This window comes from Carassius auratus, unplaced genomic scaffold (assembly GCF_003368295.1).
Source record: "Carassius auratus strain Wakin unplaced genomic scaffold, ASM336829v1 scaf_tig00026934, whole genome shotgun sequence".
Taxonomy (NCBI): Eukaryota; Metazoa; Chordata; class Actinopteri; order Cypriniformes; family Cyprinidae; genus Carassius; species Carassius auratus.
This window is the reverse complement of record NW_020525556.1, coordinates 15,055-29,148: the sequence shown is the minus strand read 5'-3', so window position 1 is coordinate 29,148 and position 14,094 is coordinate 15,055. Positions and strand designations below refer to the sequence as shown.

The following is a 14,094-nucleotide window of genomic DNA, read 5'->3' as shown; positions in this document are numbered from 1 at the left end:
ACATTTCCATGCTCCCCACCTCATAATTCACATCATTTAGTACAAGTGTAAAAACAATTAATTTTAATGAAAATCCTTTCCCTTGACGGCGAAAATAGGACAATCTATGGTGGACCAAAATTCAACTGCATTGCAATTGTGAAATGAGTTTTAAGGAGATTTTCTGTCATATTTTTAAAGTGGTGTAGGAGGCAGAGACATGCCAGAGCAGCACAGAGAGAAAGAGAGAGATGAATTATAATTAGAGGCTAGCAGACACTAATGAAGAAGGATTAATTGCTGTTATCATCAAGGACTCTCCATTAATGCCCTTATTTAATACAAGTCGTCCACATGTTCATCACAGCAATAAACTCCAGACCTGAAATAGCTCTTTATTTAGTTTATATTTCATTATTTATTCAGTTCATTATTTATTTATGCTTTATTGTGCCAATGTGTTTTATTGGATATCTGGGGCTGGGATTTAAAGCTGCATGTTTTTTTTTTTTTGTTTTTTTTATTATCATTATTATTATGTTTATGTGTATGTGTATGTGTATGTCTATGTAGGAAATCATCTCGTCCCATTGAAGATTGTATTACTGTCAAAGTATAATATTCTAGATAAGTAAACAATATGATATTCTAATAATTTTATCCATTGATGACTCTTATGTGAAATGTTTTAATTGGCACTGAGATATTATTGTAATATAGATAGATAGATAGATAGATAGATAGATAGATAGATAGATAGATAGATAGATAGATAGATAGATAGATAGATAATGTTTTTTATTATATTTGTTTTCATTTTATTGATAAAGTTTTAGTAATTGTTTTGTGTTTTTGTCATTTTTATTAGTTTTATTTAAATATATCTATAGAAAGTTTTTTGTTAGTTTTTATTTCAGTTTAAGTATTACTTATTTTAGTTAATATAAATGAAAACAAGAAATGTTGCTTTGGCAACCAGCTAAAATATATATATAAATTTTCAACTTTATATTTTCCTTAAGTTATATTAAATGTATATTATTTATTATGTTAAGTTTATATTATTTCAAGTAACAGAAAAGTTTTATGGTTCTAGTTTTAGTTAGCAATAACCCCTTGTTTCCTTTAAAAGTACACAGATATCAAAAGTCTGGGTACATATAAACTGATAATTATGGCTGATATTAAAATTCAATACTATTTGGTCTAAATAAATGTAAAAAATAAAATAAAACCAAAGACAGTTGGTTAAATGCTAAAAATGAATCTAGGTCTCACAACATTATAATCTACAGCATAAAAAGGACATTAAGTTTACTAACAGTATTATTAATGTAATAGTGTTATTAAAGATCAACCATGAGTGAGTATAGATGGTGAAAGAGTCCTAAATGTAAAAACTGGGGAATGAGCAGCAAGATTAAATATTTAGTATCAACCAAAACTAATTAAATGAATAAAATAATGTCAGCTCATAACCAATATTGTACTGATATATCATGCATAGATTTCTTTGAACACTAATGAAAGCCTGTGCTGAAACGTGTTTGTTTGGCTAAATTTGAAAATCTCCCATCTCATGTTGTTAGATTTACTATTTTGGTTTACTAGATCTAGTTTATTAGTTTCTAGATGAGAATGATGTGAATCAGTGGTGTTGTCGTCTTGTTTCTTTTATTAATACTTGGCTTGTTATTCAAGTACATTTTTATGTTTAAAAACACACACAGTCTCTCTCTCTCTCTCTCTCTCTCTCTCTCTGTCTCTGTCGTTCTGCGTGGCAATTTTGTAATGTATCACGATAAGAAGAGCAAATGGACAAAGTTAATTAAAAAGAAAGGCAAGGCAATTAGACAATTCTTCTCTCTCTCTCTCTCTCTCTATCTATCTATCTCTGTGTGTGTGTGTGTGTGTGTGTCTCTGACAATAATAAAGACATGGTCTGTTGAGCTGCTCACAGTGGGAACTGTAGCATTTTTCTGGAAATTCATAGTAGAATAGTTGTGGGATTAGTTGTGAATAGTGAAGGGTTAAGCTGAAAATTCCAGCTGGCTTCACGCTCATAGACAGATGTCTGAAGTGTGTCTGGTCTGTCTTCATTTCTATGTCTGTGAGGATGTATTTGGGTGTGTGTGTGTGTGTGTGTGTGTATTGAATCAATACTTCTGTGCCCCAGACGGCCATAGTCCATCAGGGTCTTTACACACAAAACCTCTGGGTTTTATATTGTGTGGGTGTTCTTACTCGAACCACTTTACAACACACATTTATCTCCTGTTTAAGAATGACAGCATTAAGCTAGTAGTCAATGAGTAGTGAAAGACATGAAGTGCTTTTGGGATTTTAACATGCCCTGCGGTGTGATAAGGTACTATATCTCATCTAAAACTATTATAAGCAACGTTTAGATAATTCTTTTATGAGCTCATATTAGAGACCACGTGGAATATTTGTACTTTCAAACCAAAAACCCATATAAAATTAAATATTTATAATAATAAATCAAATTAGTTCTTAAATTAATGTTTTTTTAAAGTGTGGTCAAACAAATGTATATATTTTTATTTGTTATAAATATGTTATAAATGCGTTATAAATATAAGTGTGTTATTTTATATCATATATTTTATATAATTATAACTATTTGTTATAATAATATTATAGGCTATTTGTATTTTATATTAGTAATATATTATTTTAGTGTATTTTACATACTTTATATATTATTTTAAATAAACTAAGGCAGTAAAAAATAAATGTAACAGTCATGTATTTCCATTCCCAACTCCATTTCCCATAATCCCATGCTTAGGGCTAATAACCACCAGTTGATCCCCGTTACCACTCCCCTGTATAAACTGTGTTTGGACTCTCAATAAGTGCGAAGCCTTGTTTAGTTCTGTCTTGCATTTCTGAGCATTTTCCTAGTGTGTGTTCCTTCCGTGTTTGACTTTGGATCGTGTATACCGCCTTTGATTCTCTGCCGCCTGCCCTGACCTCTGCCTGGTTCTGTTACTGATTCTGGATATCCCTTGACATACCTGACGCTGTTTCCTGATCTCTGCCTGTTTGACCACTCTCTTAATAAAATACTGCAAATGGATCCGAACGTCTCTGACTCCATGCTACACTAACCATTTACTGTATAATAAGCCCCTTGTGACACTTCACTTGGAGAGAAGGAAGAAGAAAAAAAACAGGAGAATACAGAAGTATGATCTTTAATTCAATCCACAAGGAGATACACACAACGGAAATAACTAATGACATTCAACAGGCACACATAGGAACTAAGACGACATTTAACAGCGGACAGAGAACTAAATGAGAACACGATTTAAAGACAGACATCGATGGGACACGGCTGGAACCAAATTAACAAAACGGGGAACACCTGGAACTAATGGAACTGAGGACAGGAACAGGAAGCATGACCAAATAAGGAAAACAGATACTAAGACCGGTTAAAGGAAACTCAAGTCCACAACACTGACGCCCCTTACTTATTTTAACCTTCTTTTTTTTTTTAAAGGCCCATGGGAATATTATTGTTTAAATTAATGTTATTTTTAAGTTTAGTCAAACAAATCTAAATATTTTTATTTTTTATATATATGTTATAATTTTGTTATAAATATAAGTGTTTTATTTCTAAATATAAATTTTTATGTTTAGAATTTAGTTTTTTTTATATTTTTGTTGTTATATTCAGAATGTTACTATTATAAACAAATCTATGCTTCAAATTAAATAAAAATTTTAAATAAATGTATGCATTTAGCAGACGTTTTTATCCAAAGCAACTTACAGGCTATCAATTTTTATCTATCAAATGATATTTATCAAATGCATCTTCAACACATCTGACACACTGAGTTTAAGTGAACACCAATCGGATCCATTTGCATGCAGTTTGCACACAACTCACAAGTACCATTTTGCCTCAAATAAAACGCTGGCTATTGCAGTAATTCATCTAAATTTAAATGTGGCAGGCTTTCATTTAGAACTCATGTAAATATAAATAGCGAGAGCTTTTGTTTGAGGTGCTTATTAATATAATGTAATATAAATGAATGTGTCCGTATGCAGAGCAGCGTGGTCGGCGGAGCATAAACAGGATGCAGATGGGACCCTCGTCCTCGGTTTTGTCATGGCACGATGCTCTGTAAACCCTTACTGAAGAAGGGAGATGGGACGGGGGTGAGAGAGACAATAAACTGAAAGCAGCAGCGCTCAAGGTTACAACACATCAATCCTGAGAGAGTGAAGAAGAGACGAGTGGGAATGTAAGGATGGAGAGAGAGAGAGCAAGAGAGAGAGAGAGTGAGATAAAGCTAGAATAAGAGAGGCTGGATGGGGGGGAGAAGAGAAGTGAAGAGAGAGGAGCGCACATGAGCGACTCCAGCCGTGAGAGAGAGAGCGAGAAAAGGATATATACAGCGCAGTGACCTACAGAGACAGATGAGCAAGTGCTGTGTGTGGAGTATTATCACCGTATCTTGTTATCAAGGATCCCATTAAGATGGTCTCATAGTCCTCGCGCTTCATATCTGGATATTTCTACTTCCATGTGGGATGAGCAGCTGCGCTGAGCGAGAGAGACCGAGGCATCTGACTTCAACACCATGAGGTACTCACAGAACGGAGGGAACGAGGCGTGAGAGAGAGGTTTTTGAGAGCAGAAAGAGACAGGGATGCAATGATAGCAAGCGGGAGAAAAGAGGTTTAGACTGAGGAAAGCAGTGAGAGACGAGTGGAGAGGAGATGTTTTCCTGAAAAGTGAAGTTGGGGGTTTGTGCCTCTGTGGAGGGACTCTGCATTAACACAGATTCTGCTCACTTCAGTCTTGTACATTGTTTAAATTATGTTGAGTTTTTTTCAGATTTTGTCATATTTTAGCTGCTTAAATTTGTTAAAACTTTTTCAAATTTAAATGGGAATCCTGATACAATTCAAGTTTAAGTGTAAATGTAAATCAGGACACAGTTCAGATGTATATTTTAAACAAATTCGGAATGCAATTCCGATTTATATTTCAATCAAAATCTGGATGCAAATGAAATGAATATTTAAACCAAATACAACGCAATTTGAGTTGACATTTAAATCAAGATTTCAAATGTAAATGTGAATGCAAACACGGATACAATTCTGATTTATATTTAAATCCAAATTTAGAATACAGTTCACATGCTCTGTATGTTTCCTATAATCCAAATTCAGATATAGTTTAAGTTCACTGTTGACATTTAAATCTGGATATCAAATGTAAATGTAAAGACGGATACAATTCAAATTTATATTTACATCAAAATTATAAAGCAGTTCAAATTGTTTATATATAAATTCAGATATGATTTGAGGTCAAATGTAAATACAGATCCAATTCAAATTCACATTTGAAATCCATATTTCTGATAAAATTCTAATTCAAATTTAAATGTAGATCCAATTCAATTCTGAAATTAGATTGAGAAGTTTGTTTTGTTTGTTTGTTTTTGAAACTCATCAGTCAATTCTACATAAAATCTGAATCTGAATTTGATGTGTATGGTGATATAAAATCATACATTTTGTTTTAAATACAGCGCAAATTATAAACTGGATGGTAGAGTAAATGTTCAAGCAGTGTTTGGTATGTCCTGTTCTTTTGGATAGGCTATAATCTTTGTGTGAAGCCCCGATCTTTACAGTTCCTGTGAGGAAAAGAGCCCGTCTTTCTCTCTCTAGTGGCTATGAACTGGGTAACAGTACATTGTATTTTGGACAAAAGCAGCCATAAGTGTGAAATCTCTAGGAAGGCAGATAAAGTGTACAGTGTAGTGTACGAAAGCCAAAGGAAAAGAGAGAAATATCCACGGGAATGAGAGTGTTTGAATGTGAAATGATTTGCAATAGTTTCAGTCTTTACTTCGCCAGGGGGAAAATAATAATTGTGAAGTGTCTTGGGGATATTCTTTGATTCATTTTATGAATGTCACTCTGAATACATATGTAAGGGTGAGTCGTGTCAGCTGGACGTTCCTTGCGCCAATTTTATCTGTGTGGTAAAATAAGAGAGAATACAGAGCGAAAATAGAAAATCCATAATGACCGAACGCAAGCTACCTATTAGACTCTATCATGTGCTTTATAATTTCCCCGAGTCCATTAAAAATCATGCTATGCTCTTATTCTGAGTGTAATTATATTCTGTGGACCTTGACCACCCTGGTGCAAACTGACAAATGTCAGTGTGACTTTCCGTAATTATAACAGTGATGTAACAGAAATCAATTCTCTCTTCTCTGCTGGCCATTCTCACGCTGCTGAAGGCTCTTTCCTCAGAGCAGAGCATACAAGAGTGAGCGTTTCATCAAAGTCATGGCTTTTCATCAATACACTGTTGGTTTTCTGAAGAATAACATTATTTTACTAGTTCTGCATGATTGCCTTTGATAGGAAATGCGTTTTGTGTGAATGCTGACGCACATGAACCAGTGTTTTGAACCGAGATGGAGGTGTTTGTCTGGTTGTGTTAATGTCTCGAAGGGTTAAAGGCATTTGTGATTTGTCTCTTCAGAGACTGTTGTCTGTTCTCTTTTATTTACATTCATTTCCATCTTTTTAAGCGCTTTCCATGAGGCACACAGCCGTCTTGGCATGAAGATGCCCCTGGTATCCTGAAAACTAACTGACATTACAAAATATTACAAGTGTAGTTTGTACAGATTGACATGCAGTGATCTGAGACCACTTGAGTTAACGGTTTGATTTAGCATCTTTCAAATTTAATTCAATTTAATACAAATTATATAATCAGCATGACAATGAAAAGTTGAATGTGTACTATTATGAACATAAGAATGATAATTTCATCCTTTTGCGTTAATGCCAGCAGCTCTCGACTTGACAAGTTTGTGTGAGCCTGATGATCATGTTCTCCAGCATGATTTGAGAAGATCTTGATTAGTAACCTAGAAACAGAATCTGAAATATTTCTTAAGCATTTTATTTCCGTCTTTGAATCCGTTGAATTAGTTTGAATTCGTTTATTCAGGTTGATGTATATATAGAGATGGTTAATGAGATATTTATCCTTTGGCATTATCGCATTAGAGGGGATCATTTGTTCTTCTTCAATGTAATTTTGGGTCCACTAACTTTTGAAAGTGCACTCTGTCATGTATTTCTGTGTTGAAGTGTAATTAAGAGAATAAATGTGATTCGGCCTTCTGCGTGTCAAAGCAACGAAGCTGTTAGTTTAGTCTGTTGCGTGATTGAGTTTGAATTAGCACAGACTGACATCTCTATGATGAGAACTGTACATGTACAAACGGTATGGGATGAATTCACTTACATTGTGCTAAATATGTGCTATTTCAGTGCTGAATCCTTCGTCTTCACAACCTTCCACAATCCAGTAATCTAGCAATGTGTTATTTGCGCAGCTTAGAGTATGATAATTTTTTTTTTATTATTATTATTAGATTAGGTAGGAATGCACAGCATTTTTGATTTTGAGATCATTTTTTTGTTTGTTTTGTATTTGTTTTGTTACCTCTGGAATGTCATTCCTGCCATGTAACAAAAATCTTGCTTTGCTTAATCATAATTATGACATAATTATAGAAAAAAAAAATGTAAAAAAAAATTAAAAAAAAAAAAAAATATATATATATATATATATATATATATAAAATACATTTTTTGTATAATTATATATATATATATATATATATATATATATATATATATATATATATATATATATATATATATATATATATATAATTATACAAAAAATTTTAATTAGTTTACACAAAATAATGTAAATTATGACATAAAAAGTTTAAATTATTGCAAAGAAAACAAATAAAAAAATCTAAATTAAAACTTTTCAAATATTTAAGAGATTTTTTTGTATTTAGTAAAATGTATGATATTTATGAGATAGTCATAATTGTGATATAATAATCGTGTAATTATGATTTATTACAATTAAACCTTAACCTAATTTTGACTTTTCTCATAATGTTTAGCAAATCGCAAAATGTCAAAAAGAATACAAGATTTTTGAATTTCCGTATTTTAAATAAAAAAAGTTGAGAATTTTAAAATCATTTATTTTAGTTTTTAGTATTTCTTCTTATTTCTTTTTTGGACAAAATAGCATACAATTTTAATGTCAACCATTTAAAATAAATAACCAGAAAGCAAAAATTAATACCATAGCAGCCAGACTTTTAATTTCAGTAAAACACTATAATAAAGAGAACTAGTTATTATATGTATAGAGCGACAACATGACTATCGGTTCCTCCTGTGTGCATCTATATCGCAACAAGCACAGTGTGGCAAAATCTGAAACAAGCCACATGAGCTGCTTTCAATTTCACAAAGTATTACAATATTAAAGAGTTGCTGTGTGTGATAACTCAGTGTAAGTGATGTTCTCAGCATGGATTTGATCTTTGACATCTTCACGTTCTCTTCAGCTCAGCCTGATTCCTCTGGTTATCGCTCTCTGGCTCTCACCCCTCGGTCTGAGATTAGTCCCTGCTGTGTGCGTGGTGTGTGTGTGTTTAGCTCATGGTGGGTAGCAGTGGGTGGGGTTTTATATTCCAGCACAGATTAGCAGCTGAGAAGGGGATTCCATCCTATTAAATTATTCATGCTCAAGAAATGATTACAGTGCATGAAAAAAGCATTGTGCATCAATAAAGGCCTTACCCTAGACACTGCATGTGTGTGTGTGTGCGTGCGTGTGTGTGATAATCCTGATTCACTGAGTTCAAATTAGACTGTGACCGTAATATAAACTCAATGAGAGAGACAGCTTATTCCCAGTATGATTCATCATCTCTCGTTGTGTAAGGGCAGTGTTTTAAATTAACTAGAGTTGAGTTGTAGGGCAGTACTGATAAATGTCAGATTATTAAGTTAGTCGAGTAGTCTGTTAATGTGTGTCATTAACATGTGCATTTCATCTGGATCACTATTTTGTCTAAATCTGAATATTGTTTTACACAAATACTAGTAAACAGCAGCAGGAGTTTGCGCTGCTGCATATTCAATTTTTGGCACGCTGATAGCCGACTCCTTATGTTGAGTTTAACTTTGCGTCCAGGTCACGTTGTAGCCTACATTTCTTGTAATATTTCAAGTGCAAGGGAAGCTGCGTGTTTATATATAGGCCTAACTTAAGGCTATAACAATTAAGGTCATTAATAATTTACCATAAATAAGATCTCTCTGGCGAAACCACATGCTGACACAACCTCCACCTTAACCTGAAACAATATTCATGCTAAAGTTTCATTCACTGAGCAAAACTGTATTTTCCGGGTGTTTTTCCCTACAGGTGTCACAAGGTGAAGTCTGTATAGAGTGAGCGGGAGCGCTGAGATGGCGACGCAGGGGCTGGCGGTCCGGCTCTTGGTGCTGCTGGCCGTGTTGGCGGTGGCTCATGCCTCCATCTTCCAGTCCAATCAGAGACTGAGACCTCGGATCCAGCGAGACCGGCGCAACATCCGCCCCAACATCATCCTCATCCTCACCGATGACCAGGACATTGAATTGGGTGGGTGGAAAAAGAATACGCAGATATCTTTAGGATCATTTATGATAAGCCACATCCAAGAGACACTTTTGGGGATTTTTGGACACAGCATAAAACAATGAGCTGTGAGAGTCCATGTGTTATAGGGATTTGAAAATGTTTCAGGGATTTTTGTCAGACACTGTATGTACTGGAATGCCTAAAACTCCCTTAAACGTGATGAAACTCTTAACATAGCAACCACACATATGATAAAGGACACCAGTTTTCAAGACTATTATATCAGCCACTGATTCCAATGAGAGCTCATCCGATCAGATTTTAGAGTAAGATTTAAATACACACTGTTCAAAAATTTTAGGTCTTTGGGTCTCATTCATGAAACACGAGCAGAACGAATTTTTGTGTAAATCGCGTGTAAAGTGGTTTTGGCGTAAATTTTCGGATTCATTAAAACGTTCGTATTTTCCAAATGTTAGTTGGTACGAAAGAAATCTACACCTGTTCCCAGCCACGCGTAAATAGTGCGTTTAACGTCTGAACGTTTTGCTCATTAATACAGCTGCATTTTAATTCACTTTAATCGGGTACATATTTACACAGCATTTTGAAAAAAATATTATATGTAGTAATTACATACGGTTTTTCTTTTAACTTTTATTATGAGAGCCAGTAATAGGATCTGTAATATGCTGCCAAACTTCCTTTTTTAGGACCTGATACGCCACTAGTACGCTTGACAATAAAATGTGGCGTTTTGAATGAACTTCTGATAATAAAACTTCAATTTCTGCAGCTGACAAATGTTTCTTTTTCAGTCGCTTTTGAGAAGACATGTTGAAATCCTTCGTTTGGTATCATAATATGATGCTCACATATAGTTGTCAGTCGGATTTAATAGGCGGGATTTATGGTAATTGAGAGTGAGCGTGCACGCGCGTCCCATTTACGACTGATTGGAATTCATTAACACACACACACACACACACATTTCACTATCACATCTGACGTTTACGAAGTTTTTGTGAATCAGGAGAAGAGTTTTCGGGAAGTTCTCTTTGCGCGCAAATCACTCAGATATTCACTTGCATATTTACGAATGTTTCATGAATGAGACCCATTAAGATATAGATTTTTTTTTAAAGCAAGGATGCATCACATTGAAGTGACAGTAAATACATTCATAATGTTACAAGTTAATGCTTTCAAATAAATTATATTCTTTTGAATTTTATTAAAAATAAGAAAGGTTTCTTGAGCAGCAAATCAGCATATAAGCATTTCTGAAGTATCATGTGACGCTGAAGACTGGAGGAATGATGCTGAAAATACAGCTTTGCATCACAGGAATAAATTACATTTTAAAATAGAATCTTTATACAGAAAACTGTTTAAATTATAATAATATTTTACATTATTTCTGTATTTTTTAATCAAATAAACGCAGCCTATGTGAGCATAAAATACTTCTTTCAAAAACCTTTAAAAAATTAACTGAAGTGGATTTCTGTTCCTTAAGGTATTTAATTTGGTGTATTTTAACCAGTGTGACCTGACCTAACTGTTTGAGAAAAAAAAAAAAAAACTTCACAGTCACATGTACTTTCGCTCCTAAAACATATCGGTTCTTCAGAATCTCTAATGGTTTTACAAAGCAAGATCTCTCAGTCTAAAAGGATTAGATGCAACTAATGCTGAAAGAGCATTTGCTTCTGTTGAATGTGTTTGTGTGTGAGAGAGCTCGTTTATATTATTATATATCAGCTGTCCATCCATGCTGACCTTTGTGTGTAATGTGTTTGTATGTGCTGACCTTTCTTCAGGAGTCTGTAGAGATGTGATGATCCTGTCTGAAAGGCCAAACTGAACTAGACTTCCTTTTTCCAATCATGTCAATTAAGCAAATCAGGCTGTGGGTTGCATGGGTTCACTTACAGTTGCTATAGTTTGTTCCCAGAAATTATTTATAAATGTTGTCATTTTAATCAATGATTCATAAATAAGAATGAATGTGCATTAAAGTCTCTTCTTATTACCAAGGCTGCGTTAATTTGATCAAAAATGCAGTAAAAACAGTATTTTATTCCTTCAGTCTCATATGATCCTTCAGAAACCATTCTTATATGCTGATGCTCTGCTCAAGAAACATTTCTAATTATCTATATATCTATATAGATATAGATATATAGATAGATATATATATAGATAGATAGATAGATAGATAGATAGATAGATAGATAGATAGATAGATAGATAGATAGATAGATAGATAGATAGATAGATAGATAGATAGATAGATAGGCTATATATAGTTCTGCTTAATTTTTTGGTGGAAACGGTAATATTATTAAATATAATTTTAATTTAAAAGAACTGTTTTCTATTTGAATTTCTGTACACTACTGAATTAATGCATCCTTGCTATATACAATAAATAAATCAATAAATCTTCCTGACCCAAACCTTTGAATGGTAGTGTAAAAACAATTGAAGTTCATGGTTTGTCCTAATTTACAGTTAAATAAACGTGTGTTTGTTTATTTGAGCAAGGCAAGGTCGAAGAAATGCTGAGGAGAAGCTAAAACAATGGGGTTTTGAAAACTATATGCTGTAATTGAGACTTTTAATAAATAGAGTGTGACTTGTGAATATAAAGCCTGTATCATATATCTACATATATGCACACACACACACACACCGCTGGTGTCACATGAATTCCCAGGCTGCAAACAACCAATCCATTTCCTCTTTAAGGCTGGGATGTTACAAACAGATAATAAATGAAAGAATTGTGCTTTGAGAAAATGAAGTATCCAGTTCTATTTGAAGTAGAGCAATCGGTAGAACAGACTTTATTTCACCTTCAGTGATATATGATAGATCTTCTCTCACTCTCTCTCTCTCTCATCCAGGCTCCATGCAGGTCATGAATAAGACCCGGCGGATCATGGAACAGGGTGGAACGCACTTCTCCAACGCGTTTGTCACCACACCCATGTGCTGTCCGTCACGCTCCTCCATGCTGACCGGGAAGTACGCCCACAACCACAACACCTACACCAACAACGAGAACTGCTCTTCGCCCTCCTGGCAGGCCCAACATGAGCCGCGCACCTTTGGAGTTTACCTCAACAGCACTGGCTACAGGACAGGTGGAGAACACAAACACACACTGGAAGGATTACTTTGATAAACTGCTGAGTTATTGTTGCATGATATAGAGTAAAGTATAGTGGAATACTGTAGTGTAGTGTAGAAGAGCAATAAGAGTAGAAAACTAGAGCAGAGTAGAACGAAGTGTACTAGAATAACATAGAGATGACTAGACTAAAAGTAGATTAAAGTAGAAGTAGAATTGAATGTACAGTAAAGTTGAGTGGACTAAAGGAAAATAGCCCAGAGATAAGTAGAATATTACTAGAGTAATATAGACTGAGGAAGAGTAGACTAAAGTATAGGAAAATAGCTTAGAAATTAGTAGAATTCTATAAAATGAAGTAAAGTTTTATCTCCTGAAGTACAATATGAGTTAAGTGTATTATACTAAAGTAAAGATAATAACCTTTAGATGTATGGACAAGAGTATAATGTAGAATATATTAAAGTAGTTTATACTAAAACAGAGTAGAATAGAGTATCATTGACTTGAGAAAAATTTATTTAAGCAGAGAGGACTAGACTAGAGTAGAATCAAATTGAGTTGAGTGGACTATACTAAAATAAAGCTGAATAGTCTTGAGGTACAGTAAGTAGAATTATGTAGACTAGATTGGAGTAGATTAGCAGCATATACTGAAGTAGAGTAGAAGAGAGTTGATTGGGTTAGAATAAAGTAAAACAGAGGAGCCGAAAGATAAATTGAATAATAATGTAGAACAGAAAAAATAGAGCAACGTACACTGATTTAGAGTAGAACAGAGTTGAGCAGAATAGACTAAAGTAAAAGAGACTAGCATAGAGATCAATAGAATAATGAATACTAGATTAAAGAAGAGTAGCATACACTAGAGTAGAATAGAGTTGAGTTGATTGTACTAAAGTAAAGTAGAATAGCCTTAAGATGTGTACTAGCCCAGAGTATAAAAATGTAAAGTAGAATAAATCAAAATAGTTTTACTATAAATAGAGCAGAATATAGTAATATAGAATTGAGAAAATTTGATTAGCACAGACCCAACTAAAATAGAGTTGAGTAGACTTGACTAAAGTAGAGGGGAATGGCAGAGTGTAGCATCAGTGGCTCTAAGATCATGCTTATCATTTAATAGATTGAGTTCTCATTCATTTGTCAACTGTTTCTTCATTTGTGTCTTTTGGGTTTTTCACACACTCTCACCAGAGATTCAGTGTGGCAGCCACCCTCCCCAGGTCACACACACAGTCAAATACACTCTCACAGACATGAATATTGACATGATCTATCTCCAACCTTCGGGCTGTAATGGATGGTTTTGTGAATTTTGTGATGTTTTTTTGTTTGTGGCATACATATCAGGCAAAACTACTATGTGCATGTAAACATAGCATGACCAGCTGTTAATGCTGTTAACACACACACACACACACACACC

At 34.1% G+C, this 14,094-nt stretch overlaps 1 protein-coding gene across 1 annotated transcript in view; it reads left to right on the top strand.

Moving 5' to 3' along the window:
- LOC113078868 (extracellular sulfatase Sulf-2-like) overlaps positions 1–14,094 on the top strand; it is a gene marked incomplete at its 3' end in the record, with an annotated part of 66,654 nt that overhangs the window by 37,567 nt on the left and 14,993 nt on the right. The window contains 2 exon segments of the mRNA XM_026251175.1: positions 9,326–9,544; positions 12,436–12,675. Of these exon segments, the coding sequence (XP_026106960.1) occupies positions 9,370–9,544; positions 12,436–12,675 (415 nt within the window).